The 22,955-nt window shown below is 43.7% G+C and overlaps 1 protein-coding gene across 2 annotated transcripts in view; it reads right to left on the reverse strand.

Moving 5' to 3' along the window:
* Positions 1 to 22,955, reverse strand: part of SLC41A3 (solute carrier family 41 member 3) — a 254,232-nt gene that overhangs the window by 163,914 nt on the left and 67,363 nt on the right. For both annotated transcript variants that reach the window (XM_085624417.1, XM_085624418.1), the window contains exon 2: positions 10,278 to 10,590. In XM_085624417.1, coding sequence (XP_085480543.1) covers positions 10,278 to 10,565 — 288 coding nt within the window. In that variant the 5' untranslated portion in view covers positions 10,566 to 10,590. The remainder of the gene's footprint in view (positions 1 to 10,277; positions 10,591 to 22,955) is intronic.

The raw sequence follows: 22,955 nt of genomic DNA on the forward strand, positions 1-22,955 counted from the left end.
GAGTACTGACATAGCAATGTAGTCCAGGTCGGACTACTCCCTGAAGTCTAAATGGAGAAATCAGTCCTTCCATCTTAGCAAAGAAAATAAGGAAGAGTCAGAGGATCCTAAGCCTGATCAACAGAGGGAGAGAAGGACTTTGTTCACAAAATGATAATTCATCTGATATCCTCAGATTGGGAACTGTTTCCGAAAGTTGCAAGCTATTTGACTAAAAGGCTGAGAACTCCTTTTGATATGGAAACCGACAATAAACTCTGGGCCAAATACCTGGGCCCCAACATACAAGGTAAAGTGTCTGTGACCCCAGAAGTGGATAATAAGCTTCTCATCTTCATGTTTAAGTCGGTAAAAGACCCGCAGAAGAGCGTACACAGGGGCAGGAGTCGCTGCCAAGACTGTGTTCTAGATATTTGTGCCACCTAGTCAAGATCTAAGATTTGATTGAGGAAGCAAACGCCACGGGAACCCCTTAAATACTGATATCTTATAAGGTTGAGCTAGAGGGCAGTATGTTTCCAGTGCAATTCAAATTGTGCATTTCTCAGCAGAAAGATGGAAAGGGTTCCTCCTAAAAATTGACCCCAAGCTAGGTGATTTGGCAACAAGGGAGGGTTCATCTTTTGCTTGGGACAAGTGCTTGGGGATTCTTCGAAAAGTGATCAACATCTCCTTTGAGACAACCACATTCCCGGAAAGCTGGAAGCACGCTGAGATCAACGTCCTTCTCAAGAAACCGAAGGCGGACCCCAAGGACCTCAAGAATTTCCGGCCCATCTCCCTGCTCCCGATCCCGGTGAAGGTCATCGAGAAAATCGTCAACACGCAACTGACCCGCTGTTCAACATTTACATGGCCCCCCTCGCTCATGTCGCCTGCCAGCACGACCTCAACATCATCTCCGACGCCGACGACACCCTTCTCATCCTCTCCCTCAACAAGGACCCGCACACCGCCAAAACCAACCTCCACGAGGGAATGACAGCCGTCGCCGAATGGATGAGGAACAGCCGACTGAAGCTGAACTCGGACAAGACGGAGATCCTCATCCTCGGGTCCACCCCCTCAGCCTGGGACGATTCCTGGTGGCCGACCACGCTAGGAACAGCACCGACGCCCCCCGACCAAGCATGCAACCTTGAATTCATCCTCGACTTCTCCCTCTCCATGTCGAAGCAGGTCAACGCCGTCTCCTCCTCCTGCTACAACACCCTCCGCATGCTTTGCAGGATCTACAAGTGGATCCCCACCGAAACAAGACAGACGGTGACACAGGCCCTCGTGAGCAGCAGACTGGACTACGGCAACGCACTCTACGCAGGAATCCCGGCCAAACATCTCCGACGACTGCAACGCATCCAAAACTCCTCCACCGAACTGATCCTCAACGTCCCTCGCCGCAGCCACATCACCCCCCACCTGAGACCTACACTGGCTCCCCATCGACAAGAGGATCACCTTCAAGCTGCTCACCCACGCACACAAAGCACTCCACAACACCGATCCAGCCTACCTCAACAGCAGACTAAGCTTCTACACCCCCACTCGCCAGCTCCACTCCGCAAGCCTCGCCCTTGCCGCCGTCCCCCGCATCCAACGTACGACCACCGGCGGAAGATCCTCCTCCTACCTCGCCGCCAAGACCTGGAACACCCTCCCCACCCACCTAAGGCAGACCCAAGACCTGCTCACCTTCAGGAGGCTCCTCAAGACCTGGCTCTTCGACCAGTAGCAGCGCCTTGAGACCCTCGCGGGTAAGTAGCGCGCTCTACAAGTATAATGATTGATTGATTGATTGATTGATAAAAGAGATGACAACATTTGTTGGCATTTGCACAGCCCTTGAGAAAGTGCAACACTCTTTAAGGAATGTTTCTGGCAGAAATAATTTAGGAATGCCGGCTGGGCTAGGGGCCACCTGTCTGCTCAAGGTTTCCAGGCGGACAGGCCCCAAGGTGGCAGTTATGGCCAACTATGGCAAGGTCTGAAGCATTCCTCATCTTCCTTCCATTCTAGAGAGAGAGGAGGTTGTACCAGTCCATGAAGAGGGAGTGAGAAGTTGAACCAATATGCCTATGCAGGTAACACCTCTCTGAGATGTCCCTGTTTCGAGGGCACTTTAGCATTCTTTGTGCAGGAGCTAATATTTCTGGATGCATGGATACTGGAGACCGTAAGGGGATTACAGTTAGATTTCATCACTGTTCCTGCCCAGAAAAGAGTGCATGTAATACAATCAGGAGCCCTGATTAATAGACAGAAAGATCCAAAAATTGTAGACAAAAGGGCCATGTATGAAGTACATGTGACGCAGCCTGGCTTATTGAGCCATTAATTTTTGGTAACAAAAAGGGACTCCTTAGAAATGAGACTGGTTATCAGCTGGTTGTCATCCTAAAGGAATTGAACATGTGGTTGGTGTATAACCACTTCGAACCAGAGAGATATACCTCCTTTGAGACATTCTACAACAAAGAGACTGGATGGTATTTCTAGATATAAAAGAAGCATATTTATTGGTGTCAATCTGGGAGTTACATCATCATTTTCTGTAGTTTCAATGGATTCGGAAGATGTGCAAAATTTTCAATCTGGCATTTAGCTCATCTTCAGCTGCACGGTGTCTCACAAACTATTGATACCGGTGTTCTATTTTTAGATACTTAGGGATAAGGATGACAGGTTGTTAATGGCACAATAGAAGTGCATGATGCGTCAACAGATGGCAACCTCATTACCACAGGACATACGTTTTATTATCAATTGGGAGAAACGAATCCTGTCCTCATCTCAAGAGTTGGAGGTTTTCGGATTTAAGATAGATTCAATAAAGATTGCTTTGAGAATTCCTATGCAAAAAATCCAGTTCATCCATAACGAGAGCAAGAGAGTGCTGATCAAACCACAAATCCTGTTGAGGGGCCCAATAAGAATAGTCAGCAGGTTGTCTGCACCAATACAAACAATATTTCTAGGACCACTTCATTTGCGATAAAAACCTTCACCAAATATAGAGTTCAGTGCTGTGTCCTTCTGAGGATGGACAACCTGTCAGCGGGGCACTATGTCAATAACTTTGGGCCACAAGATTAAAGTTGTTGGCCGATCTGGTGAAGGAATTCTGGCTTTTTTGCTTGAGTCAACAGATCCCAGGTCTGGACAACCAGGTGGCAGTCTGGAAGTCAAGGCATCTGGTGGATTTGAGCAAATGGATAATGATGCTGTTGCTTGTACAACAGTTGCACAATTGTTGGAGTCCCTGCCAAGTGAGCCTTTTAGCATCTAGACTGAATTTTCAGCTGGAATAAATATTTTGGTTGGAGACCCAAACCAGTACTGCCAGCAAATTATTCCTTCCTGCAGAACTGGACAAGCGACCTAATTATGCATTTCAACTGTTCAGGGTGATTTTGAAGATGGCAGATGATTTTGAGGATGGCAGAGCTAATTCTGATCACTCCTTGTGGCCCAAATAAAGTGTGGTCCGTGGACCTTTTAGAGTTGAAAGTGGATCTGCCAGCGCTCCTGCCCGCTGATCGACAAGTTGGACATATCATCGAGTAATACATCCGCTAATGAGCAATGATCTTCTACAATGGATGGTTTGCAGGATTTCGAGAAATAGAGCATCAGAGAACTTTGGAACACGCTGCCATACTCATCAAGGAATCTCACACCCCATGCACTCACAAGAGTTACAACACCGTCTGAAATAGAATGCATGGCTCGTGCTTGAGGTGACAGCTGTGTCTCATTTCTATGGCTTGTGTCCCTATACTGAATTTAATTTCTGAAAGAAGGCACAGCTTATAGGAAGGTGAATACATACAAACCAGTAATTTTGGGTGAACAGAAGTCCGGTATGTGAGCACCATTTGATTTGTAGATGGCTGAAGGGAGTTGGGATGCAGTCACCTTCACAGCCTCTTTACATTAGACTGTAAGATATGAATGAGGTGTTATAAATGCTTATGACTACGCAAGAGAATGAGGACCTATCAATCAACTAGTTGTCAGGTAAATAGGTAATGTTGCTGTGCATGGTGTCGTGTAGAAGAGTGTCAAGAGGAGAGAATATTGGATGTGTTAGGACGTTCCTTTTTTCTCCAGATGGGGTTATGTTTCTGATATCAAGAAGTACAAATATGCATTCTAAGTCGGCTTCTGATCATCTAGATTTTCCTTCACAACTCACACTTTGAATGGTAAGGTGTCTGAAGGAATATAAAAGATGCACAAAGGATCTGAGGCCTACTGGGAGCAATTGCTTACTGTAATGAGGTCACCTCAACAAGTGATTGCCCCATCCTCCCTGGCAAAGTGGATTAACTTGTTAATGAGCGATGTCAGAATTAATGAATTAACTGTTGGTGCTCACTGAGTTAGAAGCACAGTGGCAGCGGCTTTGAAGGCATTTCAGATGGTTACGCATCTTGAGAATATCAAGGAGGCTGCTGATTGGACTCTTCAAAGCATTTTATTTTTAACCCATTGAAGGGGTTTGCTAAAAATAAGGTGAACAAGTTTAAAAAGCAAGTAGAAGCTTCTGTGACTTGCCATAGAATTAACTTTGCTGGACTATGTTACAGAAAGTGTGGATTCTATTATATATGCAGAGGTGAGGTATTATCCATCCTAACAGAAAAAAGGTAGTGGATATGATAAGTTATTACATATATCATTAGGACGATATTATTGTTAGTTGGTCGAGATGTAAGATATGGCTTTCTGTTGTCTTCTCACAGAATTGAGTTGTAGGTTCCTTTTTCCATTTGCTAGCCCAGAATTAGTAACACTATGGCGTGTTTCCACTAGAAGAATGGTAGAAGACAGAGCGATGGATCAGTGGAGAAAGGACTCAGTAGTAGCTCGTACAAGTGGACAGAGTATGGTGGATAAAGGATACTTGAATAGATTTAGTCGTTCAGTTTCACAACAAAGAAAAGAGGAAGTGGAATTCATGACAAAGGATACTATAATTGACAAAGAACACTATTGACTATTGGTGTATTTTGTTTGTTTTTACTACAGATTCGGGGGATGTGTCGTTTTTTTTTATTAAATGTGTTGATTTTTTCTTTGCTGCTGTTAAATAGTAAAGATTTGGGAAGAATAATACTCTACTTGGTGTCTTTAATAAAATCCAAACTTTCTTTAACTTAGTCCATAAAATCTCAATCTATGGCAAAACACAGAGGCTTCTACTATGCCCGATATGGCCAGAAACGCCTATTACTGGCCTCTTCATGAATAAAAGAATTGTGAGAGTACTGCTGCCCTCGTGTTGTTCCCTATTTCTCAATGGCATATTTTTAATGGTTCACTAGCCCAGAAGTACTGATAGCTGTGGTATCTGTACCTCAGGGTGCAGGAATACCAACAAAATCCTGCAAAACTTGTGATCAGACCCTTTGTGTCCACTTACTTATTTCTGAAGGTCACTCAATAGGGTAGTCAGCGTTCAAACATATGTGAGATTAGACAGTCCCCGAGCCATGTGCTTTGCACAATTAAGGCATTATTCCAAAGTCAAATAGAACAGCCCAAACATAAGGAGATTCGGAAGTGCAGGTAGAGTATCTCTGCCCACAAGATATGAATTAAGATGTTCTAGAGTCTAGGACTTTGAATGCCCAAATACCTGCTTCCCCATGATTTTGATGTTACAAGGCATGCTGTGGCCAATCCCAGGTTCCTGGCTGGCATGTAACAGGCCATTGTGTACTGTGCCTCGTTAACTAAGCCCTAGAAGATGTCCTAGGTGCTCAGCGATGGTAGAAAGTTTCAACACTCTGTTCAAGCCGCTCACGGTACTACTCTAAATTACTGCTAAACAGATCTCTTTTTCTAGGCCTTACACATTACTTGGTACACCTCGGAAAGGTATGCTGCTTATGCTGCACTGCAAGTACTTATCACTCACCTTTCCTTCGATGACGCCTCAGGACAGCCAGCGGTCATGCTGTCCTTTGGAATCTTAAAAACCATCAGACCCATGGGCAATCATGAGGTCACCTTTGTACAGAAAATCTAGGTTTCAAGAAACTTGAATTTCCAGTGCACATGCCTGATGACTACAATTTCCCTCAGTATAAATATTATGTTGTTTAGTATTTAGTGACTGTAAACAGGTTTCTGAGCTTTCTAAACATTGACCCTGAGAGTTAAGGCTAGGCCTGTTGGCACATGTATTTTACAATCAAAGCTCCACTTATGAAAGTGTACTTGATGGGGGTACAATACTATTACTTGATAGAAAGCCACATTAACCCTTGACTCAATTCTGAGAGCATCACCAGAGTTCTGGAAAATATGTGTAATGAAAGGTGTGACTAGAAGCCCCAAAAATAATTCTTAAAGCACTTCGTGCCACTTTCTGATGTCCGTAGTAGCAGGACGACCATTCTGTTACTTTACCATTGTAAGAGGCAGTGACGTTTCTTATTTCTACACATTATGATCATCTGGAATACATAAAGGTTCAAATTACTGTTATCGTGCATGCCTCATCAACTCTTTCTTCCACCTTCTCTGGTCATTTCTGATTAAACTTTTTCCATGATCCTAACCGGCTTGTTGCAGTCTTCTTCTATTCTGTTTCTTTTAATAGATATATTTTGTTACTTAGCTTGACATAAACTCTACTTGTAGGCCCAGGTATGGAGCACTCTGAGAAATGCAAAATAAGCACAGTTGTGCAAAGAAATAGCTAACAATCTGCAAACGTGCAGCTTGGCAGTATATGCCTAGCTTTTTGCATTTCAATTCGAATTTAAGGGCACTGCAGACCAAGATGAATGGCGGGCGCCTTGTAAATCCAGGAGTTAAAGAACAAACATTTAACTTGCGTTCTTGCGTTGTCATTATTTCCTACGAAATTTTGAATTGTTGAATATAAACAGAAAGCATGTAGACGTAGCTCAACTCAGTATTCAATTCCATTGTATGAGCTAGCTCTGTTTCAGAGAATCTACGTACGCCATACTAATAATGCCTTGGAATTTTTGTAAATTTGCATTTCAAGTCGGATATATTTGTGTGACGATTTTCCAGGAAATTCGATTTTCTCCTATTGGAATTGCATCAATCACTGTTTTGTTTCTTTCGAACTATTGCCTGGCATTTCCAGCCAGAGAAGAACCAGGCAGCTGATTTTGTTCTGAGAATACTGCAGATCTGATGACTGGCGCTGGCACGCAAGCAACAATGCCAGAGGCATTTTATCTATCGGCTAAGGGCAGGCTGACCTCTTCTCTCGGTTTTACACACTGTTTAAACAGAACAAGAAGAGGAACATTTTAACCTGGTGATTAAAGTACAAATAATGACATTTAAATTATACAAAATAATTTATTATAGAGCTATAATTGTGTTATGGTAATAAATTACAGAGAACTAATGTGAAAGAGAAACATGCATGCTAAACGCCAATGATCAGGATTAAACTCGATTTATTAAATGACATGAAATTAAATGTTTAAATTAAATGAATGTGCCAAATATGGGTAGGTTTGTACTACACACAGTTTAGGAGTTTCTTCAATCACAGGTCTATGTTGTGTTTTTCATCATTTTGTAAGACCTTTAAAGCACATATTACAAAGTGATTTGTCCCTAGGTACAATCTGCTCAAAATTGTGGTACATAGCCCACACTTCCTTACTTAGCTGGTTGAGAATTGCTAGAAGGTGCATATTCTAGGGGGTTTGAAGACAAAGATACAGACAACACTGGTTTTGAGAGGGGCAAAGAACACGTCCATTCCTTCATTATTCAGTAGCATTGCACAAAGAAGTCTGAAGAGGAGAGGACGAACAGGAGATCCCTGCAGAACCCACCGGGACACTAGTGCACAGTCCATTACAATGGACCCATATATGACCTACTACATTTGAACGGAGCGGAAGGATCAGAAAAGCTCCAACATATCGCATGGCGTTGTCTAAAAGGAATTGATACACAGTGCTGTCAAATGTAGACAGCAAATTCAGGATAAAGAGCGTGACTACTAAACATAGGAGCTGCCATTACCATACGCTAGGCAAAACCTTCAGTGGCATCTCTAACACGCATCATAGATAGGTAGAAGCTGTTATGAACGTTTGTGGGAAGTAAGCTGTAGTACTGTGCTTCAGTAAATTTCATACCAGAGGCAGGGAATAAGCATTCCAGCAGCGGGATGTCCTGGAAAGTTTAGGAGCACCCAGAAGTGTTTGACTTCATGGGTATTCCACAAGGTTCTATATGACCCATTCCCACCCTGGAAACAGCTGGTGATAGACTCCTTCCAAGAGTAAATCTCTTTTTAGGGTGGGAATTTTACACCCCCCACCCAACATTTCCCTGAGTACTCAGTTCAAACTTTCTGAATTCATGAAATTCCTAAATGTGCACTAGTGAGAGGAAGTAAACCCGCAAGTGCGGATTTCCAAATTCTTTCGTGACTCAGGCTCAGTATATTTAATAAAACCATAGATAAAATATCATTATAAAAAAAGATATATAAACCATTTTGCAATTTCTGTGCGTAGCATTTATTACAGGAAGATGAGCAACAAAGACCTTTGCACAAACAGGGTTCATCAATATCTAGCACTTAACCATTCACAAACACAAAGGGCCAGATTCACAAAGATAAAATGTAGACATGTATATTTATTTATTAATGTGTATATGTACTCTTACACCTACGTTTAACTAGCCATTTTTTTCACTATTCATCATTTTCAAGTGGATATTTACTTTTAGGTGGAGACTTACACACCTTGACCACCTCAATAAGGGGGTGAAATCTTCTACAACAGAATTTACGAGTATAAAGATACTAATAGTAACTTTTCACTTGTTGGTGGCGATCTTGCCACTGGGGTGGAGAAGATAATAAAGATATTTTAACAATAATATAATAAATTGATGAATTGACATCAATTTCAAACATTTATTATTAAGCAGGACATTTTCAATTAACATTTTAGAGCACATTACCTCATCAAATTAAATGTGTAATGAAAAATAAAATAGTTTAAATATACTCATTCAATTTATAAATATACGTTTTTTTATAAAATAAATAAATACGCCTTTTTTAAATTTGCATTTATAATTTAGTAAACTTGGTGAAAAGTTAAAATTTTAATTTAAAAACTCAAATTGTTTTCAAAAGTTTTTTTTTTAAATGAGTTTAATATTGTTTTCTATGGGAGTGTGTTGCATTGAAATTGAGTGGCCATGAGTGGTGCTTGACTTACTCTAAAGCTGGGCTGGGTTGCTTTCAACTTATTTTGACACCTTTAGGGCTTTAGTAATTTTAGAATTGTATTTTGTGAATTACAAAGGTCTTAGTCGTTTTTGGGTGTATGTTGTGTATTGCAATGTCCCTCCCAAAGCACTCCTTAAGTTTCCCTAAACCCCTACCATTTAGTAGTTATTATTCTCCATTATCCCACTGCTCCCCTTCGTCCCTCCCACATTTACTACTTACTAGTATACCTACGTGTGCGGAGATCTCAGCCACCTAAGCGAAGATTTTCACACAGAAAAGATTTGTGGAGGAGGTTTTTGGCACAGATTTGTGAAGTGTATTTTGTCCAATATACAATAGTTCTACTTAATTTATTAGAAAATGCTGATTGCGAGTCGAGCCAAAAGTGTTTTATATGATCTTTTGATACAGATTTCCTATCACTTACTCAAACAGTGTATTCCAAAGTCTACTTCAATGATGGCCATCAGCCAATGAATCAATACATTTCTTTGTGTCACCACTAACGTCCATTCACCCTAATAAAAATGCCTTGAATTAGAAAATTAATAATACAGATGTTTGACTTTAACCACCAAAGTGAACATTTTCCCTTGCCATTCTTGAAATAACAACATCATACAAGGTGACAAAAACAAAAGAGCTCAAACACCTCTTTACAGATTCTTTTCCACGTAGGAATTCTGATATTTCCACTACATAATGTAAAGTGATTGACATGCCCTGTAAGTATCATACAAAATACGATTTGTTAGGATAGCAGGAAATTAATAGGGAAGTACTTTCACATGGTGTGCTAATGTGCTTGAATAATATTAGTAAACATCAGATAAATTATGATGTATTATTCTGCAGGATTTCTGGTGCTTGCTTTTAAAGAAAGACTCAGTAAGTATCGACAAGCTGTACATAATATGTAATCCTGGGACCAAACAAAGTAGCACATGACAGTAAAGCGACTGGAAATAGACAATGCAGATCTTAGGTAAGGTATTATAGTATGTGCTCCTCTTACCTGAACGGAATCCAACACCATTCCTGCCATAACCATTCCAAGGCCGGCCAACAAGTACGGAAAAATGACCTGCAGGCCAATGGCTTTGGCAGACTCTTCTCCCAACTTTGCCATGACCACTTTCTTTTCAGCGTGCTGCTTCTGCGGGACCAAAGGGACATCCTCGCACTCGGCGGTGCCAAGTTTTCTGTCATTCTGTTTGCCCTTTTTCTTGGCTTTATGTCTGGACGGCTCTCCATTTTTAGACCTGCCCTCTTTTTTCCTTTGCCTGACGTCCTCACTTTTCATAATGATCTGATGAAGTGATGTAACTCTAGAAAGACAAGAAAAGAAATATGAACATAAGGGGATATCCTGTGCTCTCTTCTACTAGCAGGTGTATTAGGGAACACTAGCTTTTATGAAAATTTCCTGAGCTCCTTCGGCCCATCTCCTGCAGAAAAAAAACAAAATTTAGAGATTCAAAAACTCTGCTGGAGTTAGAAAAATAAAGGATTTTGAAAGCTAATGATTCTTAGGAGGTAGAGTAGAGAAACTGAATGAATGACAAGTGCGTATTCTTTACACTGCCATTGCTAAACAGGAGAGATCAGCTATGGTAAAATATGCATTTATAATCAAGGCCTACTCTAACCACAGGGGAACTTGGTAATTAGGTTCAATAGGTTTTGATACTATACACTCTGCTAGGGATGTATGACGTTACAATGCATACTTTTACAACGCATGCACTTACAACGCAATTTTTACATCGCAACATCCACTACAACGCATTCCATTACATCGCATGACACTACAACGCATTTTAAAAAACTACCTTTACAACGCATTCCATTACATCGCATACTACCTTTACAACGCTTACCATTACAACGCATACTGTTACATTGCATTTAAGGTAAGTATTGGATAGTATAGGGGTAAAAATTACTATTCTAACTCCAGGGGGTGCAACAGTAGGGTAAGTGTTGGATAGTGTAGGGGTTAAAAATTACTAATGGTATGCATTGTAATGGTATGCGTTGTAATGCCTGCGTTGTTGTGACATGCGATGTAGTGTCATGCGTTGTAATGGTATGCGTTGTAATGGTATGCGTTGTAGTGTCATGCGTTGTAAAGGATGTTCCGTTGTAATGCCTGCGTTGTAAGTGTAGTGTGTTGTAATAGTTGCGTTGTAAAGGTTGTTTCCCCTCTGCTAGCACTGCCTTTCAGGTTCTAGGACTGTGTACTATGTCTTTCCGTAGCTCCTTCTTCACATGAAGGAAGATCTCCTTGGAGTGCCGGCATAAACGTTTTACCTATGTTCCCTGCCGACAAAGCAACAGTAATAGTTTCACTTTCATTCCACAACTCTTGCTTTCATGACATAATCAAACTAAGACACTGCTGCCATTCTCTCTCCACTGGACAGCAAATTCCACCCATGGGTTAGTCAGTGGAGAAGAATGGAGGCTCTATCATTGTTCACGCTCCTTTCCAGACTCGACTGTCACTTCATTTGTCAAGGATAGTTCTTCTATAACACGAGAAGCTATGCTGCTGATAACCTCATTAGGCTCTTCACACTAAAATCTAACTTGTTAGAAAGCGCAGTCCAAATATTCATATAAATACACCCCTAATCCAAAGCCACCATATCATTACAATACTGCTGCACAAAAACATACACGATCTGGTCATATTTTAAATTAGATCAAATAAACACAACAGCACAGATCAGATACCAAACAGAAAGAGGTACCCTGACCATAAGACACAAGGGCTAGATGATGAGTTATTTCTGTTACCCTCAATCACAAGTGGAGTGGCTTATAGACAGGGTCATACCGAGCCATTTGCACGTTCTAAACGCCGAAATCCAATAGAAGAATCGGGCCTCAAGTTGGAACTTATGCACACACCTCCTCCCATCAGACAGATGTTCCATAAAGGTCTTTGTTCCCTTTTCTAGGGTTTCTATGGGTGCAGGCAGGACCTACAGATGAAGTCTGGGGTAGGCTCTTCTGAATATATCATTCCACTAAGCGATACCAAAGAGGATGATGGACGGAGCGTTTGAGAAAATCAAACACTCACCCCCAGTCAACTGATCTGGGTTTAATCCATCATCATTCTTTACCTCACTCCATCACCCCAGTTCAGACATGGCCATATGCAAATCAGTCTGACCCTGTGCCTCATGGGAACAGTCCAGCCCGAACTGCCAAGCCATGTCTTCCCTGGACCGGAAAAAAGCATCCTGGGACCGGTTTCGGGTTCATAACCCTCTTCAGCCAGGCTATCTTGAATCCAGTGGCAAAGTGAGAAAGGGACACACGTCTGGGCATACCCTGCCAACTTAGGGCGAACAAAGCGATACCAAAGGGGATGATGGACGGAGCATTGGAGCAAATCAAACACTTACCCCCAGTCAACTGATCTGGGTTTAATCCATCATCATTCTTTAGATCACTCCACCACCCCAGTTCAGACATGGCCATATGCAAATCAGTCTGACCCTGTGCCTCATGGGAACAGTCCAGCCCGAACTGCCAAGCCATGTCTTCCCTGGACCGGAAAAAAGCATCCTGGGACCGGTTTCAGGTTCATAACCCTCATCAGCCAGGCTATCTTGAATCCAGTGGCAAAGTGAGCAAGGGACCCACGTCTGGGCATACCCTGCCAACTTAGGGCGAACAAAGCGAAATGCCAGAAACCGGTCCTAGGAAGCTTGTCTGAACTGGGGTGGCAGAGTGGGCTAAAGAACGGTGATGGATCAAACCCAGATCTGTTGACTGGGTGTGAGTGTTTGATTGGTTCTGATGCTCCGTCCATCACCACCCCCTTTTGTACCGCTTTGTTTGCCATAAGTTGGCAGGGTATGCTCAGACATGAGTCCCTTGCTCACTTTGCCACTGGATTCAAGCAAGCCTGGCTGAAGACGGCTGAAATGCCAGAAACCGGTCCTAGGAAGCTTGTTTCCGGTCCAGGGAAGGCATGGCTTGGCAGTTCGGGCTGGACTGTTCCCATGAGGCACAGGGTCAGACTGGTTTGCATATGGCCATGTCTGAACTGGGGTGGCAGAGTGGGCTAAAGAACGGTGATGGATCAAACCCAAATCTGTTGACTGGGTGTGGGTGTTTGATTGGTTCTGATGCTCCGTCCATCACCACCCCCTTTTGTACCGCTTTGTTCGCCATAAGTTGGCAGGGTATGCTCAGACGTGGGTCCCTTGCTCACTTTGCCACTGGATTCAAGCAAGCATGGCTGAAGACGGCTGAAATGCCAGAAACCGGTCCTAGGAAGCTTGTTTCCGGTCCAGGGAAGGCATGGCTTGGCAGTTTGGGCTGGACTGTTCCCAGGAGGCACAGGGTCAGACTGATTTGCATATGGCCATGTCTGAACTGGGGTGGCAGAGTGAGCTAAAGAACGGTGATGGATCAAACCCAGATCTGTTGACTGGGTGTGAGTGTTTGATTGGTTCTGATGCTCCGTCCATCACCACCCCCTTTTGTACCGCTTTGTTCACCATAAGTTGGCAGGGTATGCTCAGACGTGAGTCCCTTGCTCATTTTGCCACTGGATTCAGGCAAGCCTGGCTGAAGACGGCTGAAATGCCAGAAACCGGTCCTAGGAAGCTTGTTTCCGGTCCAGGGAAGGCATGGCTTGGCAGTTCGGGCTGAACTGTTCCCATGAGGCACAGGGTCAGACTGATTTGCATATGGCCATGTCTGAACTGGGGTGGCAGAGTGGGCTAAAGAACGGTGATGGATCAAACCCAGATCTGTTGACTGGGTGTGAGTGTTTGATTGGTTCTGATGCTCCGTCCATCACCACCCCCTTTTGTACCGCTATATCATTCCACTAGCCTCCTGTTCAAAATACCCTCGAAGTCACATTTATTTGGGCAAGGAAACAACATTCTATAAGCAAATTATTGTCTCGCCGCCAAGGTCATGACTAAAGTAAGCCACTCTCAGCTGTCTTGAGATGAGGTGACCTTTCCTGTCCTGAGCTGCACTCTTGGAGGCAGCTACTGGAGTGGTGGAATCTTCCACTGCAGTGCACAGCCCTTTCCTACTGCTGTTTCTGGCATTGAAAATGTCTACAAGTGGTGCATGCTTGATGTTATGATCTGTTGGTGGTAGCATCTTAGTGCGAGTTTGAAGGTGTCCTTGTATGTGGTTTCTTGGCTTGTTCTCCATTTGTGCTCCAGTTGCTTGAAGTGACATTTTGTTAGCCTGGGTTCCTCTATCTACCAGCCCTCCTGTGGCCCGGCTCTGCCTGCTTGCTGCACTTGAAGGAAGTCAGGGTGTCAGTGTATGTGGTGACCTAGCTGGTGACATTTTTATTTCTGGCAGGCTGCTGGTATTGTGGGAAGCTGTGTGGAGAAAGAGGTGTTCCAGTCCTCTTCTGAGATTTTTTTCCAGCCCCTGTGGGCCGGCACGATGGTTGTAGGGCTGTGTTGATGCAGGCTGTGGATGTTGAATCCGACAAGGGTGTGGTCTGACCAGGTGACCAGTGATGGCTTGTCCAAAGGGATGTTGCTGAAGGAGGTGAAATTGCTTACAGGTGTCCGGCGGCATTTGTGGGGTCCATGATGTGGCTGAGGTTTTCAAGTTCTTCTAGAAGGGCTGTTGAGTTTGGGATGGTGCGGTCGTCTTCCATGTGAAAGTTCAGATCTCCAAATAGGATGAACATGCTGGATTCAATAAAGAGGAGTGCAACAAAGTCCATGATGTCACTGGTGAAGCTGGTGTGGGGTACTGGTGTTCTATATACAATGGTTCCACTCAGGGAGAAGGTAGCTGTGATGTTTAGCTTGATTTTGCGGATGAGACGCAATTGCAGTAACTTGTCTGATTTTCGCACGCAGTCTAAGGAACTCACAGAAAAACTACGTCAAAGAGGGTATCCCGAATGGATCCTCACAAAGAGTTATAAGAGGGCTCGAAATCAACCTCGAGAAAATCTATTACAAGATTACCCTAAACCATCCAAAGAGATCCCGCTTACATGCGTGACAACTTACAATGCTGCTTCCAATACCATCTCTAAATCCATCAGAAAACACTGGCGAATCTTGGAGAGTAATAACATCAAATGGGAAAAACCTCTATTCTCATATAAGAAGGCTACTAGCCTGAAGGACTCCCTTGTTCATACCAGACCACGCAATCCCAAAACGCCCACTGATAGATCTGTCCTCAACACATGGGGTTTACCACCAGTTCTTGGTCATTATCCTTGTGGGGTATGTAGTATTTGTCATCTTACTTCCTCCTCAAGAACTCTGCCTTTAGAAACAGGAAAGATCTGGACGCAACGGAGTCACACCAATTGTAATACTGCTGATGTAGTATACCTTATTACATGTCCTTGCGATCTGAGATATGTGGGGATGACCACACGTAAGGTGAAGTTACGCATTGGTGAACATCGGAGTAATATCCGATGTAAGAAAAATATGACTAAACTAACCGAACATTTCCTGCGTTTTAACCACACGGTGGATGATCTGCATTGGACGATCATTGAACAGGAGAACCCAGCGATTCTGTTCAAAAAGGAGCAGCGCTGGATTTACCGTCTTTCTACTCACTTGACTGGTCTGAATGAAAATATCCCGTGGGGCACTGTCCTTAGGCGTAAATAACTTTTATTAGCAGACAACTGTGCCTACTCAGTGTTCGGGTGTATTTTTTCGGAATATGCTGTATTTTTTCAGACTATGCTGTTGTACCTTTAATTACCCTCATACCCTAGGACAATGTTAGTATGGGATTGAGAACGTTTACATACCTTGTGGTCTTTTGTTCCATACCTGTATTTGACTTGTTTAATTTACATGGGATTTGGGCACTTAATGGGAATAAAGACGCTGTCCCCGCAGAACCACAGATGTCATCATGAACGGGGTCTTTTATTTTGGGGAACCTGTCCGCTTCCTCAAAAAAACCCTTTCGAGCGCTGCACATCTCAGTTCTGTGATATTGTCTGTCTGTCCTTCAAAATCGAGTAAAGCTTTGAATTACACATTGGGACTCAACGGTCTAGTCTTTTTCTGATCGACACGAAGAAGTCCCTTTTCTAGGTCTGGTGCTCACCAGAACCTGATTTCCGGTTAATACGGAAACTTCCACTACTTTAACGAGCAAGTTCACCATTTCGCTGACTCCGGGCTCGGTGGTATCACGTAGGTCTAAGAACCAGGCAGTGGACTTGGAAGAAGTGAGTACCGCATGCGGATTTACTCTTATTCTCTCCTCATTACTAATTACTGACTCGGCGAAGCAACCGAGGGACGTTTGGATTGAATGCAATCTTCCCGTTTTGTTCCTTCTGCAGTTGTTCTGTAGTCCCGCCACCCACCTTCTTGCCTAAGGAGCTCAGCATTTTTTTCATATACGTGAGTGCCTGTGCTTTCCATTTTTATTCTTTTGGTCATGAGTGCCTTGTTTTTATTGTGATCACACCTGATTGCGAATTTCTTTTACCGTGTTTTGTAACGACTCGTTGGTCGAAATGTCTAACTGAGTATTCCCTTAAATTAAGGTTTATATTATTGTCCACAATGCAATTGTGATTTGTAGATCTCTCAAGTCCAACGCGGAGTTATAACATAGTCTATGATAACTATTGAATCCATATTGACCTCATAGCGCTTAGATGGATACTGCATCAATCTGTTCCTGGTATGAAATAGTACTTAGACGATAGTCGTATGCGGACACAATACATTTGTATTATTTCTTTTCTTACAGATACCCTTTCGGAGTTATGGAAGGAATATAGCGAAACCGTGAGTGTATCGGTCCACTACACCTTAGGTTAGGATAAGCTTTAGTAAGCTTATACCGCCAAGGTGAATCTTTTTGATTAGGTCCTGAAGAAAGCTTTGTAAGTCACACTTGAAAAGCTGAAACATGTCGACCAAGATGATCTAAATAGGATGTATCTGACCCATTGATAGTCAGAACATCCTTCACTGTTTTTAGCAGTCTAAGTTTCATCACAATTAAATACCGTTGGATGAATCTTGACATTTTAACTTTTTCATTTTTTCACTAACAAATTCTACTCCTATAGTCTGACTTTGCTGCTCCGCCTTAACATAGCGTCGAAGCACACTGGAGGTACACAAGGTACCCCCAGAAGAACCCCATGATGAAGCATGTCACCAACTATGTTGGTGAGTGAGGGTTCCATAGGAACATCAGATTGATTTGCAGTTTATAATTTTTCTTTTTTCTGTTTTCTGTACCATTAGTTTTGGTTTTCATTATTTTTCACACTCTTTAGTTGTTGTTTTTGATTATGAGGTGTTCAATGTAGTTACAGGGTGCATCTGTGGAGGTAGTGCAGTTGATGGCTTCCTTGAATATGATGGCTTCTCCGTCTCCGGGCTTCTGCTGACAGCCATGCATGGTGATCCTGTAGATGTGGGGATGGCTTTTGCAATGTCTGTCGCCGAGGATGGTTCAGCCAAGTTTCTGTGAGGATTAGCAGGTCTGGGGCATGGTCATGTAGCAGGACCCATATCTCTGTGGTATGTTTAGTCAGTGAGTGGGTCTTGAGGAGCTTGCATGACAGTACAGAGTTGTGTGGGTGGTGCTTGAGGTCTACGAGTATGAGAGTGTGGTTGTCGAGGCTTGGGTGGCGATGGCAGGGTGTGGGAGGGTGCATCAGATTTTGCAGGAGGTACAGGAGAATACTCCCTCTGTATATTGCAGGACGGTGTGTCAGCAGTGAGGTGAGTGGCATCCTGGGTTGACAGCGCAGAGGAACACTTTGAGGTAGAAGTAGGTGTAGGGAGGGTACGGATTCCAGGTGCCGGGCACTGATGGGTCCGATTATGTTTTCCTTTTATTAAATACTGGATGAAAAGAGGCACAATATAAAACAAAGGAAATTGTCAAAGGATGGACATAGGAGTAGATTCGACCTTTTTTTCTTAGAAACTCTGACAAAAGGGTAACTGTGGTATCTGGCTCTTCTCCTCGTGGCCTAGTGCTGCTGTTTTGGTGGAATGTAGACACTGGAACCATGCCATATCAACAAGGGGTTTAGAATGCATTGAGATGAAATACTGACAGTTTGTACAGGACTTGGCTGGGCTGTGGATGGGTTCTTCTCCAGAGAATAAACTACCAGCTACACCTCCATCTACTTGAAGTCTTGCTTGTTCTTGCCACGAGTACTACAGTAACCCATTGTGGAAACAACACTATCTGCTAAGGTGGTTAAATGGGTTTCAGAGAACATACCCCCCTAAGGATGCCGAGTCCTGATTGTACGACAATTCTTCCTTGGCCAAAGTCTTGGAGCTGGGTAAGATCAGGACTATAACAGACCTGGAACTGGAGCTAGCATGACTGCAGCAGAGCTTGAGAGGGATCAGGACAAGAGGAGCTGGAACTGCCAGGCCTGGAGAAGAGTTGGAGTAAAACCACAACTGGAGCACTGCTGAAGTAAAACTAGGTCTAGCGCAGAGCTGAAATAAAACCAAGATTACAACAGCATGGAAGCAAGGAGGTCCTGAGATAGCATGACTGAAAGAGAGCTAGAGCAGAGCAGGAGATGGTTCACAGAAGGAGCAAGTCATGACAGTTTTGATGCACTGGTACTCGGATCAGAAGCTCTTCATATACAGTTAGGACAGAAACCATGCAACATGAAGGGACTGGTCTGAGACATTCGGTGGCCATCTTGGAGTGGCATCTGTGTTACAGCTGTCCTCTTTGCTGATCCACAACCATAACAATATACTCCCTTTCAAAGCTCTGAGTTTCCTGGAAATTATGAGAGTCTGAGACTGTAGGAACTGAATGTAAGCTGTGTGGATCAGGTGACAACCTGTATTTTTTCCTACAGAATTATCAGCACAAGAATGGGCTACTACGGGGACAAGAGTTTGAAGGTTGGAGACCCAGACACTGAAGTGAGGTGAATGGAGACAGGGCTATCTTTAGAAATGACATAAAGACTTGGTTATCGAGAGGCTGATGATTAGTTATATCTGAACATTATCATTTGGTAGTATATAATTTACAGTGTGGTGGAGAGCAACTAGGGTCACAGGTGAGTTTGGATGCATGTTTGTCCCTGAGTAAGTGCGACCAAGTCTAAGTCACTTGGCAATCATGAAAAATGTGTTGTTGTTTATGAATGTGTTGTGACAAGTAAGGTTGTTCTTGATTACAAACTATGTATTGAGGAGTGCAACAAATAAAGACCGAGGTTCTGCCAGACTTTTGTCAGTCCATATTAAAATTTGATGTTCCTTGATCGATTTGACCAGTTAGAGTCACTGTTATGGTTTAGGAAACTATTTGGAATATTTCAAGTATGCCTCAAACAAGAATACATGCCTTTCACTAATACTCTGGATGTGAGGAAACTGAGGCTCAGTTCAGTGGCATTTTTTTTAACACACTTTATTGCAGTTTATTAATGTATACAGACCACGCCACTGTCAGCATGGAGTTCAACAGCATATGCTACATCGATAAACATTACACTTCCAGTAACAGGAACTGAACAGTGACATTCCTTATTGTGCATTCAAATCCTGTTATTTCAAACTTTCCAACCCCAAACCTCCCCTATCAACTATCTGTCGTCACTAAATTATAGATGTATTGGTGTGGGGCCATGGTTATTGATAACTATGAGTAATGTGTAAAACATGTGGGAGGACTGCTACTGCCTACTGGAGTACGTGTTTATCCCGATATTGGGGCAAACAACTCATCTCAACTGGGACGTGGGTAAGAGCAGGTGTCGTAGACTGAGAAAAGAAGGTGTAGGGCCGAGGGGATATGGACACCCCAGCAGTTGTGTTCTCTAGACCTGTGGTCATTGTGTACAGTTAGTGCTCCCCATGGTCCCCCCCGTCTCACACCCGGATTGCCTCCAGCAAGGCATCATATTCCATTGATATTGGCCTCTTGTGTAACCCTCTGTATTCCCACCGGGACTTCCAATGTCCAGTCAGCAGTCGTTTTGCTAATAGTAGAGCTCAGTCTACATAACGAGATGTCACTTTAGAGCTTTTAAGTCTGGGATGTAAGCCTAGGATACACTGTTCTAATGTGCGCCAATGGTCTTTACCATTCAACTCCAAGAGTGTCGCCCCAATGCTAGTCCAATAGGCTGCCAGTAAAGGGCAAGCCCACAAAATATGCGTGAGATCTACGGCACCGAGAGCAGTTCAAGGAGGCCATGGGCAACATCGTATTGGTTTTGTACAATGTGAAAGAGGCCCTATGAAATAGAGGAAATTTTGCTAATTTAATTTGCGAGGTATAGGAGATCTTCTTGGGGTATTGTAAAAGAAAGGTCCATTCTCTATCAGTTGTCTCCCGATTAAGATCTGCTTCCCATCTTGTTTTGAGGCAGTCCAGTGGTAGCATGAGGTGAGTACAGAGCCCCCAATGCTGCCATCAGATCCAGTGTCTACCATGGCCCATGGAATGTAGAGCTTCTAGCAGCTCATGCATTTCCAGTTCCTTCCCATCTGGTGCCCAATGCTGGCAGACGTAGCTAGGGATACTAGCATGCGTTAAAAACAGTGTTTCTGGCAACACATGAATGTGCACAAAATCAGAGTGTTGCATTAATAAGCCATTCCCAAATAAAGAGCCTTTGGACAGTACCCCTCCTGCTCCCAGGGACGTAGAATCCCTGCCGTCAAGTTACCCGAGGAGGTGGGAAAGCTGCAACAGGGAACATTAGGGGCATAAGTCATTGGGGACGCAGTATATCTCAGGGTGATATCTGGATAAGTGAGGTCCATGCATAGTAAAAGAGATTCCGCCAAGGGCAAGAGAGGTCAGGGCAAAGCAGCCTAAGTAGCTGTCATCTGCGAAGCATTCTGGTGGTATACCCAATTTCTTTCAAATTGTGTCCATCCAGCCAATATGCCAGCCATTGCAACTGTCCAGCTATACAATAGGCCTTAAAATCTGGAGAACTTATGCTGCTCCTGTCAATCTGTAATTGCAGCTTAGCTAGGCTAATTCTGCGGCGACCGATACCCCAGATCACATCTATTAAATGAGTTTACCATGTGGAACACCTGGGCCAGCACAAAGATCGGTAGGTTCACAAAGTAGTATAATAGGCGAGGTTATGTAACCATTTTAGCCAGAGCAAACGGCCGGCCACCAACAGGGCCAACGTGGACCAAAAGCCCACCAGTGACCTAAGTGCATTAATTGCCCCTAGAAGGTCACCCTCGAATAGGTCCGCTAGTTCACGGTACACTTAGATACTGACCGAGATAACAAAGCAAATGTGATGCCACCTGGATATTCTGAGGCACGAATGGGGCCAAGGGTGCCACGTATGTGTCGTTAAAGGAAAATCCATAAGATTTATCAGCATGAATCCAGAGACCAGAAAGGTTGCCGAGAAGTGATATCAGCCGGGCCGTGCCTCAGAGGTCAACCCACAGGTCACTGAGGTATAGGATCATATTGTCCGAATATAGCGACACAGAGTGGACCATATAATCTATAAAGATTCCCCACCCTCTGGCCTGACGGATACACTGTGCAAGAGGTTCCATCGCTAAAACAAACGGTATTGGTGACAATGGACAACTTTGTCGCGTTCCACCCGGTATGGGGCCGAAATGTATGGTTCCGATTTGGCCCCCACCAAAGGCTCTGAGTACAACAGTAGCACCCAGCGAACAAATGCTGGAGGTAAACCAAAAGTGGTAAGCGCCTCCAGCATAAAGCCCGAACTGATGGTGTCAAATGCTTGTCGGGGATCGAGGGAGAGGGAGCCAGCGAATGGGTAATGCTCTTTAACCACATCCATTATTTGGAATAAACGGCATATGTTCAAGGAGCTACTGCAGCGTGGGACGAAGTCACACTGATCCACGTGTAGTGAGTTGGGGGAGGAGCAGTTGGCATACCAGAACCATGCTCAGGATCTTATACACAATGTTTAATAATGACAGGGGCCTGTAAGAGGACATGTCAGTGGGTGATTTGCTGTGCTTGAGGAGGGAGGTCACCAGTACCTCCTGGGCCGAAGGGGGAAGCGTCCGCTCTCCGGGGAGGCATTATACAATTTTTCAAGGTGAGGGTCCAGTCATGTGGCATAAGTGGAATAGTATTCCACTGGCAGCCCGTCGGAGCCTGGTGTTTTATTATGAACAAGCTCCTTGATTGCCCCACGTATCTCATTTGCTGTTATGGGAGCTTTAAGGGCCTCCCTGTCAGCAGACAACACCTTGGGTAGTGCAATCTGACTTAAGAACAAGGTTATTTTAGCACAGTCCGTGGGAGGTGGGGCGTTATATAAATCAGTTTAAAAGACACGAAACGCAGTGTTGATTTTCAGTTGCTTCCCAACTGTACTGTGATGTGGAGTGTGTATCGAAGGGATGGGTGTAGGTGACTATTCTGAATAAATCAACCAGGTGAGTAATGTGTCCGATTTGTCTGCCTCTGTATGTGTCTGGATATAGGCTTTATATTCTATGACCCTGAGGCGTTCGAAAAGTTTAGCATGGGCTATCCAAGCATTTTATAACTGGGTTGTGTTGTCTGCATTTCGTTTTGCTGCCTGTCCCAATGGGCCTAACCAGTTTTCTATCGGTGTGAGCACCTTCAAAACCACTCTGGCACCCACCAATGTGGTAATGGACGTCCCTCGCAATACCACCGTGGAAGCGTCCCA

Source organism: Triturus cristatus, chromosome 9, assembly GCF_964204655.1.
Source record: "Triturus cristatus chromosome 9, aTriCri1.1, whole genome shotgun sequence".
Lineage (NCBI taxonomy): Eukaryota > Metazoa > Chordata > Amphibia > Caudata > Salamandridae > Triturus > Triturus cristatus.